Source organism: Staurois parvus, unplaced genomic scaffold (genome assembly GCF_062004578.1).
Source record: "Staurois parvus isolate SC_StPar_1 unplaced genomic scaffold, SC_StPar_1.0 ptg000282l, whole genome shotgun sequence".
NCBI classification, from domain to species: Eukaryota; Metazoa; Chordata; class Amphibia; order Anura; family Ranidae; genus Staurois; species Staurois parvus.
In genome coordinates, this window is record NW_028318078.1 from 4,400,875 (window position 1) to 4,423,775 (window position 22,901).

The 22,901-nt window shown below is 38.7% G+C and overlaps 1 protein-coding gene across 3 annotated transcripts in view; it reads left to right on the forward strand.

Annotated features, from left to right (window-relative positions):
• The window catches only part of CACNA2D3 (calcium voltage-gated channel auxiliary subunit alpha2delta 3), a 1,248,789-nt gene that overhangs the window by 1,086,599 nt on the left and 139,289 nt on the right, over nt 1-22,901 (forward strand). For all 3 annotated transcript variants that reach the window (XM_089681870.1, XM_089681868.1, XM_089681867.1), the window contains 2 exons: nt 6,815-6,876; nt 12,602-12,646. In XM_089681870.1, coding sequence (XP_089537996.1) covers nt 6,815-6,876; nt 12,602-12,646 — 107 coding nt within the window. The remainder of the gene's footprint in view (nt 1-6,814; nt 6,877-12,601; nt 12,647-22,901) is intronic.

Here is a 22,901-nt window from a genome sequence, read left to right on the forward strand (position 1 = left end):
GTGGGAACAGTTTGGAGATGGGTCCCTTCCTGTTCCAACATGACTGTGCACCAGCGCATAAAGCAAGGTCCATAAAGACATGGATGAGCGAGTTTGGGGTGGAGGAACTTGACTGGCTTGCATGGAGCACTGACCTCAGCCCGATAGATCACCTTTAGGAGGAATTAGAGCAGAGACTGCGAGCCAGGCCTTCTCCTCTGACATCAGTGCCTGACCTCAGAAATGTGCTTCTGGAAGAATAGTCAAACATTCCCATATACACACTCCTACACCTTGTGGACAGCCTTCCCAGAAAAGTTGAGGCTTTTATAGCTGCAAAGCCTGGGCCAGCTCAATATTGAACCCCATGGACTAAAACTGGGATGCCAGTAAAGTTCATGTGTGTGTAAAGGCAATGCTTTTTGCAATATAGTATACATATATATATATATATATATATATATACAGTATTTGACTGTATATTGACATAGCAACTTCTTGGGACCTGCAAATAATGATGTGCTTTAAAGAAGAATTCCAGGTATAGATATTTTATACATAGTTACATTGGTTCAGGTTGGACCAATGTAACTATGCATACATCATACCAGGCTGATGCTCTTGGAAGCTGGAAATCATTGGAGTAGACACTGCTACTCCAGAGATCTTCCCTAGCTTCTAGGCTCTGTGCCTTGCTGCATTCTGAATACAGGATATCAGCCGCTCTGCGTGGGCACCATACAAAAAAATATTTGCATTGTATGAATGAATGCAAAATGTTTTCTACTTGGTGGAGAGGACAAGCAAGCCAGTTATGGTATGTGCATAGTCACATTGGTCCAAGCTGGACCAATGTAACTATGTAAAAATATGCCACACCTTTAATTCAATTTGAAATTGAGCATAATAAAAAATAAAGATGTGCACGACAGAAGAATTTTTTTCATTTCGGTTTCATTCGTTAAGCAAATAATTTTATTTCATCATATTCATTATGTTAGAATGATTCTTTCTTGAAATGTTTTCATTATTTATGGAGAGTATATATTTGTTGTTCCAAATCTATACATATTTTTGAAAGTTCTCTTATTCTTTCGTTATTTCAGAAGATTCACTATATTCATTTTAATATTACTTTGTTATTTTGGGAGATTACTTGAGTCATCCCTTCTAGTCTAACCCACAAAAGAAAAATGGAATGAGCTGATTGGACAATATCGACTGGAGTCATAAAAGTAACAAATAGAACTAAATTAATTTCAGATTAATTCTTTATGTTATAATTCAGAGATTCTGATGGATCTACCTCAATCCAACCCATATACAAGAAGTAGGAATCATCCTATTTCACTTTTATACATTACAGTATTTATTGCAGTATGTTTACATTTCATACGTGGTGCATTTCTTATAATAATGAAAAATGTTACTGCAAAAAGAATCAACTGATTACACTGTTCAACAGGTAAAAAGTTTTGGGCATAAAATTAGCTAATCTTACATAATTTTGGGGTGCTGAAAACTAAAATGACCCTAAAAAATGTTGATTGGCTCTAGTTTCCATGATATATTCACCCATCTAATGACGTAAGCCATTCAAAATTATGATGCAACTTCAGCTGCATATTGCGCAATTGATACTGGTGACCAATAGAAAATTGCATATATACTGAGATGATGCAATATTAGCCTTTAATTGCATCACTTCACTGCATAAAAGCTGCAGTATCTGTAGCTGATTGTAGTTCGACAGCGTCTTTACATTTCGTTTTATGCTTATATAGGCTACTCAGTAATGCCTCGAACTTGTGTGAATAAAGCAGATAATTTCTGCTATATCTGCGGTGAAATAACTTTTATCTCACAAAAAAGGAGGATAACAGGAATGATTAAGAAAGCCTACAACTTGTATTTTGGCTGCAAGATAGGAGACCAGGACAAGAGCTGGGCACCACATATATGCTGCAATTCTTGTGGGACGGCACTGGAGCAATGGTTGAATGGAAAAAAGGAATCTATGCCTTTCGCTGTGCCAATGATTTGGAGAGAGCCAACAGATCATGTTAGTAATTGTTACTTTTGTATGGTGCCTCCAATTGTAAAAGGGCTAAATAAGAAGAAAAAGTTATCTGTGCACTATCCAAATATTCCATCGGCAATACGTCCAGTTCCTCATGGAGAGGGGCTACCAATTCCTAAAGCACCAGAATCCTTCGTGGTTGAGTCAAGTGAGGAAGAACCTGAAGCGTGTAGTCACGTGCAGTTGTAAGAGATAGCCCTTTCCTCGAATACAAGAGAAAAGCCAAGAGAAGCAAAACCGATACAAACTGAAGACAAAACTAGTGAGAATCCTAAATATTAAAATGATTCAACTTAGCTTATGGCTATAATTTTTCTTGGTAATCCTATGCAATATATTATGCCATTTAGGCTTTGTTATGTAGTCAATATCACTTGCTTTATATTTGTGGAAAGACATCTATCTATATAATTATTGTGCATTATGTAGTCATTACGCCTATAGTAGAAAACTTTCCGTTTACAGAAAAACTAGAGCCAATTGACAAATTTCATTGTTATATTTAAACTCAGAATGTGAAATTCATTAAGAAATGAATCCTTTTGTTTCCAAAACTGGCAAAAAATAAAAATTTGTTGAACAGTGTTATTAATATATTCACACTATATTTACTAGCATAAAAACAAATGAATACAAAATCAATTTGGGTAATTTGTTACACTATTTCAGATCCTTTAAACATTAACAAAATGTCCAAACTATTGCATCATGTCATATGAATTAATACAAATTAAATTGTTGTTTTCATTATAATTTATTTAGTTGAAATTCATTATCATGATTCAACAATTTGGATACATCAAAATCTCAGAATCACAAAAATTTTGTCTGAATTTTGATTCGTAATTAAACAAATCACACACATTTTATAAAGAAGTTTCTGTGGGCAACACAGAATCGTTGGCTGTTGGCCTGCTTATCTAGTAGCCCAATGGTTCAGTGAAAGAGCGCACATGGCAGGCTGACAAATTTGCCGGTAATTAAGAGGTAGTGGATTAGCAATGTTGGCCGGCAACAAGAAGCGTTGTTTCTAGCATGGTCTCCAGGTAGAAACTTTACAAAAGATTAATGTAAACTGCATACAGTGTGGCACAATGCCAAAAAACATATTTAATCTGGATATACACTCTTCTGTGTGCATACAGCATGTATGGTAATGCACACATGTAGGTGTGAATGGGCAAAGAGTTTGCATTTATCTTTCACACTAAATCACTGCATTGATGTGAACCACCCACATAGGAATGAATGGGAGTTCTACTTGACATGCAATTTCGTGCAGCAAAATGCATGAGTTTTGCTGCATTAAAATGGACATATATGAGTACCGTAGGTCTTTAGGGTATGCATCCACTTTAAAGAGTGTGACATTTTCAAAGCAACAATTATATTTTCGTACGGACACTGTCCATCTTCCTGCACTTTCCTGAGCTCTGTGTATTACCTATATTGTATTCCTATTGCCTGAAATGTGAAACTGTGAAAGATCTGGTGCATGCAACTTTATGCAGATAATCAATGGAAAGGGAAGCAGTCATTTCAGCAGCTCTCAGAACTGTATATGGGCACCGATAAAACTTGATGTACTGAAAAGAAGATATTTTGCTTGTAATTAGCGACAATTATAGCTGGTTAATAAGTTTTTCTCTTTTTTGTTTGCATTTTGCTGACTTTTTTAAATGTACTAAGGTTAACTTAATAAGGACATATGTGCTGCTAACCTTTTGTGTGAATATAGAATAAAAATCAGAAAGTGCAAGCATTGTCTAGGCTCTGTCAAATACTGCAACCTCTGTTGCAGAAAAGAATAGTTAGAACATGATTTGTTTTTCTTTTGGAGTCGTTTATCTCTTATCTTTGGCGCCGACGTACATGTTCTAGTGTAAGCATTCAATTTTCTTTTTGGAGGCTTGAATTGTCACCATCTTCTTCCACTAAATTGGAGAGAAACAAATAATTTAGACATTTCCTTTCCTTTTTCCCCATCTTTGTTAAAGGGAATGTCTTACATTTTTGTACATGTCCTCCTTTTCTAAGGAACATATTTACTTATATTGTAAAGCGCTGAGCAAACCGTTGGCGCTGTATAAATCTTGTATAATAATAATAAAGAAGTATGTTTGACATTCACCAAACATTTATAGGTGAGTCAATCACTATAAATTAAAACATATGCACACATTCACCAACGGTGAATGTTTGGCGAACGTCACATTCAATGCATTATATTTATAATGCATAATGCCACATTATGTTCAAGACTACTTTTTTTTTTGGTCAGGTGAATGCCAAAAGTTGTCTATGAATATTTCATGTTTGAATTTCCAGCCAGCAGGTGGAGGTGTATTGCATTATGTGTACTTATCTTCTTAGCTCCTCTGCTGATAAACAAAGTTTCCACACTTCAGCAGCCCAAACTCAGTTTTATATATACAAATGAATCAGAAGCATATGTGTATGGGCACTCACAGATCTTTACAGGATGAACAATAAAAAAGAGCCTTGAGAAAGGTGGACTGCATCTGTTAAAAACAGGATTTTTTATTTCCTTTTGAGTGCCCATACACGTCTACCAGAAGTATTAACATTTTATTGTGCACTGAGGTATTTTGTGATTGAAGACTGTGTGTATATGAGGGCTGAACAGAAAATAATGCAATAGTGGTCATAACTTTTTTAATTAGCTTACATAGGTCATTCAACATTTACATCAGTAGAATAACTCTTCCTCTATAGAAACTCTTCTTCTTTTTTATTGCAGGTAAATAATGGATTTCAAGCAGAAGCAACATACCATCATTGAGCTCTTGATGAAATAGGGATGCAGGCTGTCTGACATTCACAGAAGGCTACAGAATGTTTATGAAGATGACACATTGACAAGAAAAAAGTGCACAAATGAATGAAGGAGTTTAATCACTTCACAACCACACTATAGCCGAATGACAGCTACAGCACGATTGTCCAGTTCTGGGAGGGTGTCATATGAAGTCCTCCAAGAACATGTCCTCCCGCGCTCCCATAGCTGCGCGCACCCGGCTCTCTCCATGATCGCTGTGTCCTACGGACACAGCTGATCACATGATGAGGTAAAAGGCCAATCACAGCAGCCTTTTACCACGTGATTAGCTGTGTCCAATGACACATCAGATCCCCAAGTAAATATGCTGTCACAGCATGAGGAAAGTACTGCCCATAACCTTACAAACCCTACAAACATCACAGAGCAGATCGGCACTGATAATCGGTGCCTTGATGATCAGTGCCCAACAGTGCCACCCATTAGTGTCCATCATTGCCACCTACCAGTGCCCATCAGTGCCACCCATCAGTGCCCAGCAGTGCCACCCATTAGTGCTGCCCAGCAGTTGCGCCCATCAGTGCCCAGCAGTGCCGCCCATCAGTCAGTGCCACCAGTCAGTGTCACCCATCAGTGCCTATCAGTGCCTCCTATCAGTGCCCATCATTGTTGCATATCAATGCTGCATCATCAGTGCCTCCTCATCAATGCCCACCAGTGCCGCCTCTTCAGTGCCACCTTATAAGTGCAGCCTTTCAGTGCCTATCAGTGCTGCCTATCCATGCCACCTCATCAGTGCCCATCAGTGCTGCCTATCAGTGCAGCCTCATCAACGCACATCAGTGAAGAAAAAAAATTACCTGCTTGCAAAATTTTATAATAGAAACAAAGAAAAACTTTTTTTTTGCAAATTTGCTGCTTGTCTAGCGCAAAAAATAAAACACCCAGTGGTGATTAAACACCACCAAAAGAAAGCTCTATTTGTGTGAAAAAAATTATACCAATTTCATATGAGTACAGCGAGTGTTGCATGACTGAGTAATTGTCATTCAAAGTCTGAGAGCGCTGAAAGCTGAAAATTGGCCTGGGCACAAAGGGGGTAAAAGTGCCCTGTGGTTAAGTGGTTAAAGAAGGGGAAACCAGCACTGAAGACAAACCAAGCAGTGGGATACCATGAAGTCAAACAGCCTGCACCCCTCCTTCGTCAAGAACTCAATGATTACACATTGCTTCTGCCTGGAATCCATTATTTACCTGCAATGAAAAAGAAGAGTTACTATAGAGAAAGAGTTGCTCTTGAATCAGTTTTTCGGTTTAAAAACTTGCAAGCCTAAAATAATAAAATTGACAAATTTCCCTTCCCAGCTTTACACATTGATTTGCCATCCCACAATACTATGGAATCAAAAAGGAGATTCCCTAAGAATCAATGGTACTGAAGGATAGGACAAATATATTGATGAGAATTTTGAATAATCAACTGCGTATGCACCCTCTGAACAACTTCATGACTTCTCATTACTTGTCCAGATGTCAGTGGCATTGCTTGAATGGAATATGTAAAACCATGCAGAGGAAAAATCCCTTTGCACACATAGAAATAAATGTATCAGACAAGCTGAAAGAACAAAATTCTTACATACAGTAAGCCTAGGAGTATCTACAACTCAAACCTAAAGCCTTTGACAAACAGTTAAAAAATATTCCATTCCTTAGAATACCTCAGTTCACCTAAAGTTAATCACAGATTGCGTTTTGTACTTGAATGTCCTGTTTTTGGAAGATGACTGTAAATATGCTTATCGATACCACAAAGGAAAAATACTCGTAATAATGTTATGAACATAACTATCTCTAATTACTTGGCAGCATCTATAGGTTTTGAGAACGATTTCTTCTTTCATTTTATATGTCTCTCCTAATCCTTCTAAAGTGAATCTTTAAATTTATTCCAGCTGTCGGAATCCAAATGAAGCTCGAATTTTTCCAAAGAAAATTTTCGATTGCCAGCAGACAGGTAACTTAGAATCAGATGTTGATTTTAAATTATTGTTACAATTTTATGATTTTTTTTACATTTCTTACTTTCATTGTAGTATTCATGTGATAAACAAATGATTCACTATATCATCAATTCTTCATTTCATTTCTGTGTAGCTAAGTTGTGCCAAATGAAATGGGGTGTGGTTTTTCATCTCTCAGTCAGGTTTAAACAGGGGGAAAAATACAGCTGAAGAAATTACAATATTGAATCAATCAGAATATAATTTGTCTGGTTTGCTTTGTTATTAGTGCAAGCTATTTTGTGCAGCATTAAAATATATGTATAGTAAAAACGTTCTTTTTGTTTTGGAGTAGGGAAGGGGTAAATCCCATCAGTTCATATTTGGCTATTTGTGTACCATTAGGATAGTTGATATCTGAAAAGGTGGCCCCATTAGACAGTTGCCACCTGAAACAGTGTCCCCATTGGAAAATTTTCTTTTCAACTATAATTCTGGTGACAACTATAACATTTTTGATTTATTAGTATTTTCCATTTTGGTGATAATAGTCCTCAGGACAATTCAAGCGGTTGAGTCTACCCAGTGCAGACATGGACAGCAATATACTTTAGAAATTCTTACCTCTCCACCACGCTATTCACAACATTTAAATCCATATGTGGCTACTTTGGCTTGACAGAAGTTGATCTACCATTTGACTCTCGAATGGCCTTGTTAAAAAATTTCTCTTGATCAGTGGCTCCTGCCAATGGGCTGCAGCTGCTGATCAGTGTATTCTGACAGCTGAGGAATCCTGCTGTCAGAATACAATGTCTCAGCAGGGAGGATTCCTCCATCCGAAAAAAGGGGGGGGTTGTGAAAAGAGATTCACAAAAAAGTGGCTACATAGTGAACAGAATGTGATACTCAGAAAAATTTCCAAAAAGTATGCTTTATTACATATACAAATTTGACATTTGGGCAGTCGCCCTGGTTTACCATCACCTCAGTATGAGACAATACACACAGACCTAAAACCATATAAAATGACACCAAGACCGGTCTAAATACATGTGCAACAAAGACAGTGGCTACTAGAGTCTAAAGTCTTTGTAGCACTGGCGCACAGGTGAACACTTCCCAAAGGAGGTGTATGCAAAAATTATACCATAGGTATACCATGTAACATGTTGTAAATATGTAGACATGTGCTACTACCAAAACGGTTATATCCCAAGCAGGGAATTTCAAAAAATTATACTATAGATATAAAATATCACATGTATGCAATGCAGCAAGCACAGTATGCGTCAATAAGAGAAACATGCCTCTAGGCCTATATGAGACAAAAAATGAATGTCATATATAAAATGCAGTACATTCCTAAGCCGGCACATGTGGTTGGGGCCCATTCATCTGTAATATAGGCGACTGTTTCCTAGGGCTCTCAAATGGGAATAAGCCCCATTTGTTACCAGGATGGAAGGATAGATGCAAAAGGCAAAATACTGCTTGAAATGGTTTCTTCACCACTGTATGTGGACTACACACCACTTTCTGTAAGGAAAACAAGACAAATCCCAATAGATCTTCTGCCTGTTGAGATACACGTGGTATATCCTGTTTCCTATGAAAAGCACTATAATGTCCCCATCCTGTAGTGAAACAGACAATATGTGGAAAGTCACTGGAGGAGCTTTCACTCTATATGAGATGTATAGGTCATATCGATCATATAGGACCATATAACTAGTGTCCTGTAACAGTCCACTCACCACCTGCGCAATGGATAAAAGGAGAGGAAGAGATGTCCTTCATAAGTACTGCCTTACAAGGCCAAAGAGGCCAAGGAACCACCGCTGACATCTGCCGACATACCGCGGGTTCCGACCTCTTCTCGGCGCCTGTGCTGCTTAAGCTTGCCTCATGGCATGTGAAGATGGCTTCCTCCTCATAGGTCAGCGTGCGTTCCACCTAGTGCGCATGACCGGAAATGACGTATCTGACGTATGACGTCAACGCGTTTCGCCGATGGGCGTATCTCACTCAGCTTCATCAGGACCAATGAGATTCCTTCATTCCAATTTCCTATTTATAGTGGGTTAAGACCCACCCACTTATGCAAAAATTCACTTGCAGTTACTCCCAATGGAAGGATTCCTCCATCCACCTCACTTGTTTGGGTGGGGAAATCATTCTTTTTTTTTATCAACTCACTGGTCATCCATGGCCAGCTTTACTCCTTGTAAACCCCAGAACTAACCTAGAAAATGAAGAGGTGCCAGTTTACTACAATAACTTTAGGATAGAGTGCTCTAGGGTGCTCTTGGTAACCCCAAAACCTCATGTGCCTGCAGTTTGTATTCCTAGAAATTCCTAGAGCAGACCAAAATGTAGTGTAGTTTACAGTAATCATTTATATTAACTGATGTTCTTCTAGTACAGTTTAGGAAATTACACATTTAACTGGTTGCTGCAGTCAAGAGGGTCCTAATTTATTAGAATGAGAAGGGATAGACCATCTTAAGATTGAAGTGAGAAGTGTTATCAGACCTATCCAGTGAAACTGCAAGCTGCAAAGCGTGAAGTGCAAGTTGCACTAACCAACCAGAAACCAGTTAACTGAAGCCATACCAGCTCTACACTTAACGCTTAATGCTGAAGTTGTGTTGAAACTAAAATAGTCGTGAGAACTACAGTCGGGTTCAGGGTTGGATATCTGCTGCTGCTCCTGATTTTGAGAAATGGATTGCACATGCACGCCGGAAAATGATCACACTGACAACTGTCCAGTATAACCACGTCCTCATCTCTGTTTATTGCAGGGCGGTGCTTAACCTGTTATACATAGAGAACAATAGAGTATACGTCATTATTATGTAAATATGATCATAGTCTAAAAAGCACATTTTGGTTGGCTGAAATATAGAAAGAAAGCAGGAACTTGAAGCTTGCTTGTCGCCCGTTATCTCTTCACTCCCTCACATATTCAAGGCCTAGGTACAAGATCTTCACAGCTCGACGGGAGGGGTTGAGAACATCGCTGAACAAACATTTTTTTTGAGTTAAAGAGGACTGCAAAGCCCAGCAGACAAAAGATATACGCACAACACATATATTTAGAAATATGAAAAAGTATAAAAGTAAATATGTATAAAATGTATATATTCAACAGAAAACCGAATAGGCATTTTACCAAATCCATCACAAAACCAGTTATTATTTCAGGATCAGTAAACCAAAAACAATAAGCATCTGTAGGGTTGATACATTTCATGCAAAAGTACTTCAGTCCTATACACTCTTTCATGAAAGGGACCTGCCCAAGTTTGAAGGAAGTGGTTTGTGATGCAACCACCTCACCCAGCATTTAATTATTTCGTTCATTTGCCCATTTCTTTCTTACAGTACTAGGTAGACACAAAAAATGTATGCACTTTTGATGCTTATGTACACATGGCATAAGTTCTATAGTACAAGTTCCATGACATGGTAAAACTTATAAACCTTAGGTATTAAAAATATCAATTGGATTTAAATCCTTCCTTTTATCTAAACTCTGGGAATCTCCCTATCACTGTGCTATTATTTAAGCTGGTAATATAAGGTTTCTGATAATTGTCTACCAGCTGGTCCATGATTTCTGGCTGCCACTCAAGGAACAGGACTGGTGATTGGTGTTAACATGGATAAATTTAGAGGGCAGGAAATGTTCTCATGCTGGACCTCTGGCTGGTGGTTGGTTGGGTGATTAGGCTAAGCTAACTATTCAGTAGCTTTGCCTTAAAACAGGTTAAATGATAGCATAGTGGCTATGACAGGTGTAATAGAGGTTAGATTTAGAAGAAAGTTTATGAGTGCTTTAAAAAGTTGAATCTGCACACCTTTTAGTGGCAACCATACCTCTATATTAACTTGTAAAGCCCCTCTAAAGAAAAGATAGTACTGTACCTGAAACATCACATACAAGGAACAGAATGGAACTGTCTGTACAACAGGCTTTCAGAGGAGGCCTTCTCACACATTTACATTTGTATTTGTCGGAGTATGAAATACTTTTAGTTATGAGCTGGGATGAATAATTCATTGTCTGTAAAAATAAAAATCTCCAGATGTGAATATATTCTGAAATGTATTTGATGGAGTCAAACTTTGTCTAACAGATGGAGATTACAGCCATGCTCTAATCTGCTTACTGATTCATTGTCTTATGAAGTGAAGAGAGCTCACAATGATCATTTGTGAAATGGAGCCATATTTTGTCTGCTAATGAAGTGGTTCCTTTAATGTTTTCATTTGGTGCACTGCAATATGTTGGCACTGATGTTGGGAATGAACAATATTTCCATCGTATAATTGTTATAGATACCACCCCACTCATCATTAGCAGGTTTTGGACCCACTGGACAGACTGTATTTATCATTTGGGTTCAGGTCATCTTGGTATTCTCTAAGGTTGAGTTTTAACACTAAGTCTATCACCCCAAGCTGCTGCCATAATTACAAAAAAGCCAAACAGAGCACCATAACGTCTGTCAGCTAATATGTGCTCTCTCCAGGTCCTACCAACTGCTGTATTCACTTCAATTTCTTTGCAGGGGTTTGCGTGAGACAGAGACTCTGATTGGTTGCCTGAAAAGGTAATCAGTACTTCTGCCTCACGCAGAGCTGGGGGGTGAAAGTGGATGTTAAAATGGTAAAGCCCAAAACTGCTGAAAGGTAAGTATTTAGCCGCAGCTTAGCTCAGTGGACCTAAAGCCAATATTTGCTTTTGCTTCTGCTATAGGAAAAACCTGGATCTGAACATAGGCTCTGGGAATGCTGGTAGAGTAAAGAGAACAACAGACCTATGGTTGAGAACCTGTTCTATATTTATTTGTCATTAAGAAGGCTATCCAACATGCTTCTTGGGCTTAACCAATCCCCTCTCATCAGGGATTGTGGAGCTGTGGGTTTGAATAACTCTGGACTAGGTACAAGTACCCTGGAGTATATTTTCTTAGCATGTATTAAAGGCCTGCTTCATTTGGCAGTCTAGCAGCCTAGCAAGTGTTAGGCTGGCACTCTCTCCACCCTACCAAACAGAACAGCCTCTTATCTAAAATATCAACAGATTTAAATACCTTCCAAAATCCTGATTCAGTGCTCCACCAACATACAGTAACGTAATTTTCACTCTGGGAAGCCTAATGTGAGGATGGAAAAATTAGAGCTGCTTTTGTTGACTTGCTTTAAAATGTAGGGGATGTCATATCAATCCTTACTTTATTGCTTGGTAGAAAAATAACTGAAGACAAAATAGGTCAATGCACCTAAATACTATAACTACTACTTAATGCTTAGTGAGTCACTGGTGTGGAACACATATACAGCCAGTGGGATCTGGAATCTTGATCTGCAAACTTATATTTTGCCAGAGACTATCTGAATTGTGAGAAAATATAAAAATGGTCTTAAAGTTAGGTTTTGCAGAGGGAGCAACTTTAGGAAGGTATCTTGAGATTTAATAAACATGGACATACTCTACATACTCACGTAATTGTCTATACAGGCCAGAGTCTCATCTTGTCTATCAGTGGTACAATTTGCCACATTATTTTGGGTATTGTCTGATACAGGCAGCTTGTTTGTACTTGGAGCTCATAAAAAATACTTAAATAAGGTTGACTGTGCATGGACAGCTTAACATTCAGACTTATGTTTGATGTGTCCACCTGTATGTGCAGCACATTATATTAACCTTTTTTCTCATTTCAGTGTGCATCTTTAGATGGCAAATGTTCCAGAACTTGTGATGATGATGTAAGTACATTCTAAACATTATGTTTGTGTTTCTATATTTATGATCAAATAAAGAATACTTGCAGCTAAGAGGAATGTAAGAATAACACAAATGTTGCTTTGATGTTTTGCTAGTGGCAAGTCTTAGTCACAGGTTTGTATGCATAACCACCAACACCCTGTCTCAGGTACCTACCATCTGTGCCTTCAACAGTTCTAATAAAGACTAGGGATGGAGTTCAGGTTAGCTGCTACCTTGGGTTCTCCAGTTTTGCAAATCACCACTGTTGGACAAAAAAGTTGCAGGTTTGCCATCAGAAATAAGGGACAACCTTTGATTTAGTGAAAAGTCTTTGCCCTGTTCAAATGAGTCATAAAAGCCAGTGATTTTAAGGGATTGATAACCCAGGCTCCTTTTATAAGGGTGGGGTCATAGCAGCTATACTGCCAGTGTGTGTTGAGGGGTTAGGGAGAGCTAATAATTTTGTTTAAGGAGATATATAAGTCCTGTATAATAATAATAATAATAATAATACATTTATGTGACTGGAACACATTACCAAAGGCAGTGTCTGGCTTCTTATTCCTTTTGCTTGCTTATTAGACCTACAAATGGCCATAATTTAAAACAAGATTCACCCCCCTATAGAATCCAATAGGGTTTTGTAATCTTTGAGCAATATTTGCAAAACTGTCCACAAACCAAGCCATAGGAGATTCACTCATCCCTAGTGAAAACCAGGAACTCTTGGTCCCAGCACTCAGATGAGAGCTATTTATCATCAGGTGACAACATGATAACTTCCTGTCTGTCTGTTCTTATCTTGTGTTCATATTTCTGTTCCTGCTTTGCCCTGGATTTCTACCATGCTCCTGTCATCTCTTTTCTTACACTCCTAGTAGTTTCTTGTCATTCATGACAGTAATAGAAAAACAATAACCAAAGGTACAGGGCTGAACATCCTTTCCTATCCATTTGCTTCTAAACATCACCCCACACATCTAAAACACAATCATAAGCCTAAATTTGCAGACATTCTCAATATCCATTCATTCCTTCATTATCTAGACAGAACTAGAAAAAAAAATTCAGTACACAAGATCAGGGGCGGACTGACAACTTATGGGGCCCCCGGGTAATAGGGGATCATGGGGCCCCTGTGTCCTTGCCCAAACTCAAAAAAGCCTATGAAAAAGGTACCAGGGGCATCTCATGGGGCCCCCAACTGACCCCGGGCCCTCGAGCAGTGCCTGAGTTTCCAAATGGTCAGTCCGCCCCTGCGCAAGGTGTAGGACATACATCTAATCCATGCCAAGATAGCCTCCTTGTGACCCCATCTTGTTACATGTTAGTAACTCAACTCTATTTTGGATCCCATCTTAACACACTCTATAGCCGCCATCCAGTTTTAAAAGTATAAATGAAAATGACAACTGAATGATGAAACAGCAAACATTGAAAGCTGGATATCATTGGAGATGCAGGCAGTCCCAGACATAGTTAAATGACCCCTTAATACCCTTCTTTACTCAGCCTATAGTCAACTTTCACCCCGTTCTATGCATCACGTCTTTACGTGTTTCCGCGCGTACAACTTTACTGACTCAGACTTTCTGTGACTACTCATTGCCATCGAGTATCATTTAGTACAGACAGACTTGTGCGTTGTGATTTGTGAGGCTCTGACATGGTTGCACAACTCCTGATACATCGGCCCCAAGGAGCTTAAAGAATGCAACAAGTGGAGCATCTGTCCTTAATTATTTCATTCAGAATTACAGAGAAAATACTTCACTGCTAGTAAAATAACCCCAGTGCACAACTACTTCATTCCTTTGATGTCATCTAATGAGCAGATTGGAAAGATTGTATTCACTTTGGACACATTAATGCTTTTAACTTTGCTCCTTAATTATCTTAAGACCGTATTTTATTTAGAGAATTATCTGAAGACCATTTTTTATTTAGAGGTAAACTCCCATTCCCGAAATGCTTTAAAGGGAATGTATGGTGAGTTTGATCATATTGTCTTCTTTTATTTAATATATTTAGAACTAGTGATGAGCCAAATGTACATGTGTTACTGAAGTTCAAATACCGAATCCGGAACCCATTGAAGTCAATGAGAGCTGAAGGTTACAAAAAAGTAACTTTCTAGGTCAACAGGCAAAGGATGGAATTAAAACAGACAGCGCTTAACCCCCTCACCAATTCCACATATGAAAGACACCAGTGCTCCAATTCTCATCTCTGTAAGCTATCCAGTAATGAGTCCATAAAAGAAACAAATACTATGGCAGGATCTTCTGTACATATACTGTAACATAGGGGGCTGGGCACTGCACTGGGGAACCTGTACCAAAGCAAAAAGTGAAAATGTCATTAATACCTAAAGCGCAGCATTGAAAATGCAGAATTTCTTTAAACAACATTCCTTAACTTACCTGTGAAATGGCATATCTGAATGATGTATACAGCCTACAACAGCAAAACTGACATTTACAAAAATAAAAAATGCAGTTTAAATTGTCGGTAACTGCTCCCAACCACTATGCTCTGTTTCCAAACAAAGAGACAGGGGATTCCCTTCATCTATACCAGACTCTTACCCTAGATGAGTCACTGAACCCAGAGCTCTTCCCTACCCAGGACTTTAAGCAAAAAAAAAAAATGTAAAATACATATTCTTTTTTTCACTCAGATAAATATAAAAATAGGAAATGTTGCACATTAAACATTTATCAGATTAACACTTAAGGCGATTCCTCATCTCCTTTTAAATTTTTTTACCTTATAGCCTGTTAAACAAGCTTGTAGCTCACAGACCTCAATAACTCAACCCAACATGTACATATAGCAGTGATTCATCCCTTATTAGACAGTTCAGTGCAAAAGTTCAATTAGACAGAGCAGTGCATCAAGACAGGCTGCTAATACTTACTAATACTGCAGTCTTCTTAGGCCAAGTGGGTTCATAAGTTTGTTTGTACATATTTCTATATACATGTATATTTTATTTATTTATTTATTTTATTTATTTCAGGTACTTATATAGTGCCGTCAAGTTACGCAGCACTTTACATATATATTGTACATTCACATCAGTCCCTAACCCTCAAGGGGCGTACAATCTAAGGTCCCTAACTCACATTCATACATACACATACTGGGGCCAATTTAGACATAAATATATATATATATATATATATATATATATATATATACTGTATATAGTACATTTTGTACTAATTAGGTAGAGCCTTCTTCTCATTTTCAATTTTAGTTTTTTTTCTAGCTTGGTAAAAAGTCATTCGTTTACAGACCTCAATAGCTCAAGTTTAAATTACCACAGAGCTGAATAATGCACAGTGGTGACTCATCTCTTATAGAACAAGATCTAGCTATTGTTCTTGTGTGAGCTCTTAGGCTACAAACTGACACATCCAGATAGGGAGACCATCATTTATGCAACAATTGACATCACAACTAATACATCATCTTTCAAACATATGTGCTCTTCTAGCCACAAAAAAAGTAGACATTTTAGCAGAATTTTTGGCTTCCTTGCCAGCCCTCTCTTTACTATGGAGCTAATGAGAGAGGATTTGATGATGGGACAGCATGGGACCTCATCAGGTGGCTTCAGTGGCTGAAGTCGTCAGAATTTGCCTATTAATTTTTAGAGCTCCTAGTGCAACCAATGAAGGTATATACAGGCAGTTGTAGTTACCTGTTCATTATTGAAGTCACTTTAACTTGATTTTTATGGATTTACAGATTTACTTTACACCCGTAGGCACAGTAACTGTCAGACTAAACAATAATTTGGATTTGCCAAAGTAGTACCGCATTTTCACTTTCTAAGTGAATCTTCACTTATCTCAATAAAAAGGTAAACAAAGTTAAAATTAAATGTGCAAACAATACCCAAAATTATGCAAGGATTTGCTCACATTTTATTGGATGATTGAAGTGAGCACAGCTTCACCCTAAATCTTGCCAAACAATAATAGAATTTTGTTCAAAATTTTTTTTCATTTTGTCAGTGATGAAAACATTTGAAGGAGCAGGATGGAAATTTGTTCTTGAATGAACACATTTTTAATAGTGAATGTGGTTTGTGTTCAGGTCCATTAACTCCAAAATTAAATGGTGAAAGCAAACTTTGTTTTAAGTACTTTTGAACAACATTCGTAAAGTCAACAAATGTACAAGAGTATTTTTGTGTGAATGTTTGTTTGAAATTAGTGTATGGCCAGGTTAAAGTGGCTACAAACCTCAGACATGAAAAAATGAACAACGCACATCACATTATAGTGTGTACTAACCTGATTCCAAAGCACTGAGTGTTTCCTCTCTGATCTCTCCCCTCTCTGCTATTTTCATGACTCACTCGTAATAGATTAAGCCGACACCACAGCCTCCCGGGAAATGGCCCATCTCCCCTACCACACAGAAGATGACTCATACTCTCACTTTCCACCAATCAGCTCTCAGATTGCACTCAACTCTGTGCTCTAGATTTGCAGTGTGTGATGTTAGATCCCTGCCCCCTGCTTTATTCTACTGAGAATAGTCCCTTCACCTCTGTGTTGTAGATGGCTGTACAGGACAGAGGGCTGCAGATTAGCAGCTCCAATTTATGCAGGTGGATTTCTCTGTGTATCATCTGAGTCTAGTCTCTTTGCTGAGTATATGTAAGGGTTTATAACCACTTTAATTTACCAATCTAAGTGAAAATTAACTTTGCAAAGAGAATGTTCTTAGAATTCACTTAGTTTAGTTTTTAGATTTTCTTTGCATTCGACTGGATATTTTTTTCAAGTTGCATGCTCACTTTTTTTCATCTCATTTAATGAAAATTCTCTTTTTAGGGTTCATTCACACTAATGGGGTTCTCTGAAGAGCAATCTATGCTCTGATCTCTTCAGAGAGCATTTGACAGGCAGCAAGGTGGCATTGTATTGCCTCCTCATTGCCTTCTTTAACCTCTTGATCCCTGCACTAGTGTACCACAACCATGTGCATTGGGGTGTTTGTAGAACGGCCCTATTCACTTGTTCAGTGTGAAGCAAAGCATTGCAGCCACGGCATGTGGCCTCTGCAGCTAAGGCCCCACTCTCACCGAGCATCCCCTGAGTGTCCCCAGAGGCTGCCCTATGTGAGACAAATGTGCCAAAGAAGCTCCTGCATCTTTTCAAGCATAGAGCTTTACATGTATCTTTACTTTGTGTTTTGCAAAAATACATGTCTGCACCAAGTTTGTGGTGTCATTAAGAATTAATGGAAATGTTTTTCATACATTTTTGGGCTTTCTGGGTTGGCATGCAGAAATGCACATTTCAGCATGTGTTGCTAGATTGCGCAAAGGTTTATGCAGTCTAAGAAGGTAGCAGTTAGAGGGCCAGTAAAATTGTGGCTCACCTGCAGGGTTTTACCATCCCCAAACTGCCAGTATGAACAAGCGTTAAAGTGAACTTGTTCTACTTCTTTTGTAATTCAATCACACCATACTAGTTTAACTTTTGCTGCATCTCCCTTACTGACTTGACACACCACCAGATCCACCTATTCATACCTGGTACTTCTGGGTATAGGGAAATGGAAATTCCCCTCGTCTCCCACAATTCAATGCATGAATAACCTATTGCCAGACCTGATCATATCATAAAAGGGGCAGAAGGTACCTAATTTCCACTGTGTACTCTTATGAAGTAGAGGAGTAGGTAGGAATTTCAGGGTACTCAAGCAGTAAAGGTGAGGACAGGCACATAGTGTGGCTTGCACATTACATTCACAGACAGGTGCACTTTGCACATACGGAGCAGTGTTCAGACAGCCAGCCCAATGCGGCTAATGCAGGTGTAGCTTACCTCTTTCAAAGAATATGACCCCCCCCCCCCCGAGATTGACAAGAAGATTTTTCTAAACAGTGCAATATTATTAGTTGTTTCTACAGCCAGAGTTTTGAGTATAGCCTTGGTGAATGTGTGCAGAAAGGTCATTTCATGAGACTATTACAATGTAGGTGACATTACAGGTGTGTACTATATGTCCTCTGTTCTGTTATCAGGCTTGTCGTAACAGAAGTATCTGGTTACATAGCAAATCCGTCCCCTCTAATGGTATTGTCTGTCTTTTGCTTGTCATCTAGTTTTGATTAGGATAAATCATATGTAATTATATCCTTTACTTTAATCCTTATTTGTCAGCATTAATCAGGTGATAATGCAACATTTACTGATCGTGATTCAGATTTCAGGGCACAGAGTGGGTTGATTTTTATCTGGTATCGATTCCATTTTTCCAGGTGGTGTATAGCACAAAGTACTGTACTATGATGCTTTCTGGACAGAATATTTCTAAAATATTCAGCTATAACTGATAGGTTTTGTTAACCAATTCAATACCGGGCAATTTTACACCTTCCTGCCCAGGCCATTTTTCAGGTTTCAGCGCTCTCACACTTTGAATGACAATTGCGCGGTCATACAACATTGTACCCAAACTAAAACATTGTACCCAAACATTTTCTTCACACAACTAGAGCTTTCTTTTGGTGGTATTTAATCACCGTCGGAGTTTTTATTTTTTGCAAATTAACAAAAAAAGACCACAAATTTTGAAGAAAAAACACGTTTTTCTTTGTTTCTGTTATAAACGGTTACAAATAAATAATTGTTCTTCATAAATTTAGGCCAAGATGTATTCTGCTACATGTCTTTGGTGAAAATAACCCAAATTAAGATGTATTTTTTAGTCTGTAGGAAAGTTATAGAGTTCACAAACTATGGTATAGATCTGAAAATTGATCAATCCTGAAGTACTGACAGCCAATCTAATTTCTTGAGGTCCAAGAATGTCAGAACAGTACAGATATCCCCCAAATGACCCCTTTTTGCAGAGTAGACAGTCCGATGTACTTCATAAGAGGCATGGCGAGTTTTTTGAAGTTGTATTTTTTTTGTCATAATTTTTCGGAAAATTAAAAAATTAAAAAAAATATTTTCAGTATTTTTTTTTTACATACTGTCACCAGTGCAGTACAGTAGCATCATATAACTGGCATGGCGGTGATCAGGGGCACTGACTGGTGACAGTATGAAAAAAAATATATATATATATTTTTTTATTATTTTATTACATTTTTTTTATTTTTTTTAAGATTTGTTTTTCATATTTCACTATGACCAAAGTAGTACAATGTTACCATAGTAACATTGTACTACTTTGGGGAAGTGATCAGTATTTTTCTTTTTTTTTTACACAATTTGCTTAGAGCAAAGATTTACTTTGCTATAAGCAAGCATTTACCTGAATGACATCGATTCATTCAGGGTTTTTTTTTTTTTTTGTGCTTAGCTGTGATTTGGCCACAGCTAATCACATGACATGTGCATGTGATCACTGTGACCTTTCACAGCTAGACACTAGTATACAACGGATGGCATGAATGAAGCCATCTATTGTATACAACTGTCATGTGACCTGCTGTGATTGGTCACAACAGGTCATATGGTACCGGCAACGGGGGCTGGTACTCAGAGCTGTCATCGGCCGTGTCAGAGGTACACGGCCGGTGACAGATCACGCCGCTGCACGGCTCTGCAAGTGCAAACACTGCGCATGTGCGGGAGGATGCCAAATGGTGTCCACCCCGGAAATCTAGTGCATTTTTGCAGCCACCAAACGGCCATTGGCCGGGCGGCAAATGGTTAAAGAAGACCAGTCACTTAAGCAGCCCATAGATGAGTCACTTTTTTTCATTCAACCCTTGGGTTGAGTGAAAATAAAAGACTTGATTTCATCAGCTGCACACTCAGTATGGATGGGGGAATCTTCCCCACAAAGTTATTGCATTCTGACGGGGGAAACTCCCCCTCCCTCAGAATAAACTGATCAGGGCTGCCGGCTATATCGGGTGACAGAGCCTGGCCAGCAGGGGAGTTGGGTGAAAGATGAGTGAGGAAATGGTGCTGGTGTGGAGCCTGGGAAGGGACCCCAAAGGACAGGGGTCTGCCTATAGGCTAGGAGCTGGAACAAGGGATCCCCACTATTACACAGTCTACAAGGAAGGACAGCCTGTCAGCAGGCCAGCCCAGCATGAGGCTTGAAAGTAGCTTCACCTTTACAGCTACAGGAACAGGACAGTGTGAGTACTTCTACACCCCCTGGGTCTACAAAGGAGAGGTGTAATACCCAGTTCGTTCTCCCTGGCACATCATTCCCATGTGTGTCTCAGAATCCCTTACTTTTGGATACTCTCATGACAGCCAGGTGGATGAGATTTTCATCTGGGGTCTGAAGAGGTTCATTTAGGGGACCAAGTGTTACTAGTAAAGACTGTGTGCTGAATTGTTGCCTTTTTTTTTATCTAAAAAGTTGCCTCCAAAGTTGTTTGAATTCCACTGGGCATCCCATATACTTCTAGACTCTATCTAACTAGGTAACCCCTGATAAAACAACAAAAATCAAGCAAACATGGACTGTTTACTGACTGTGGATGCAAGAGTGGAAAATGTGTGTTGCCTACCTGCACAGAGTTTGGTGGAGCCAAAAACTCAGTGGCCCTCAAGAGGGTAGCATTACACTTCAATTTGCTGCTTTGATCTGACTTCCTGTTAGAGGGTGGCTACATTCATTCTTCATGGTCCCAGTGTATGCAGGAATGTAGCCACTCTCTCTTGCTCCCTCCCGAGATGGACAAGGGACTATGATCTGTGGACTATGGGTTTTGCAGTATGCTTAGAGCTGTGCATGTGACCTCAACTAATGTACACTGCTCATTTCAAATAAATGGAAGTAAGAGGGAAAAGGAAAGGTTTGGAGGCTCAGAAAGGACATTAGACACCATAAAAACACAGTAACAAACCATTTAATTAACAATTGATTGCATGGCCATTAAGTAGTGGATAAATTATTATTTGGGAGTAGGAATATCGTTTAGTGTCACTTTAAAGTATATATGAACTCATATCTTGTAAAACAACCCAATCAATTTAAAAAAGAAATGAAAGGCAAAACATTTGTGTATGTATATATGAAAAAAGTATATACCTTTTTTTTCTCTTTGATCACGTTCCACGGTCTTCAGCTACTTAAGGGGCATAGAGAGGCATCAGTGCACTGATGTTTCTAGCAAGTGGCTATGCAGGGGCGAGTGTCAGCACAAGTCTTGGCCATTGGAAGACATTTCGGCTGAGCTCGTAGCACAGCCATAAAACTAATCACACTGGGACAGATATTCTTTCATGGCTAGCATGGTCAGTTTGAAATAGGAAAGTAGTTAGACTGGCAGGATCACCAGGATTTTCACACAAAGGAAGCACAGTAAATGTTACCAAAGGAACATAACATAACTATAAAATGTTTACATATTCTTTAAGCCATTTAGTTCAACAAACCTTTTCTCCACCCAAAAGTCTGCCCCTGTTGCTGCAGTGCTGTTGTGCACTGTGTGACATTTCAAAAAAGTTAGTTTAAAAAAAAAAAGGGAACAGTTCAATGCTCCAGGATCAATGCATCAGCACTGCCTGCACTGCAACACACACCAGCCAGTGTGAATAGGCCTTAAAAGCTTAATCATTCTACTCCTCCATGTGATGATGGAAAGAAAGGGCTGCTGAAGTTCAGTTTTGTGATTAGCTGTCCTAAATGCTTTTCAGCTATTCTAGATGCCTAGCCATTGAGACTTCCAATAAAAACACAGTGAATAGTATCGGAAGCATTCAATTAGCTGCACCATGGGAATAGTTGTCAGTAACTGACATGTTTAACTAACTTATTGAACAAATCAGGCAAACAGCTAAACACAGTTGAAATACTCAGTTTCAATTCTGTTTGGTTAGTTTAGTGATCCCAGGCACATCCGATTAAGTCTAAAAGTGAAGTTTGGTTAAAAAAAAATATTTATTTTCCTCTAAAGCTTTAGTTACATGACTTACCTGTAAAGAAGTACTGTATGTCCCTTAATATGCAGACTGCTGAATTCTGTAGAAATCTTCAGTGCAGGACTGCCCTGTCCTCTTCCTGCTGTTGAACTTCCAGGGCTGTGGGGGTTAACAGCTTTGGTTCTCAAGGCTCAGCTGTCCTAAAGATGATCTCATAGGGATATACTCCTCTTGCCCTCTCCTCCATTAGGAAAAGTTCTTTCACTGATCACATGGCCTAAAACATGATCTATGAATGGGGGAAAGTCTGATCAGTGACAGGATTCTCTTTTCCATTCACAGATCAAGGGATAGGATAATACTGATGGAGGGCTGGGGTTGGAGC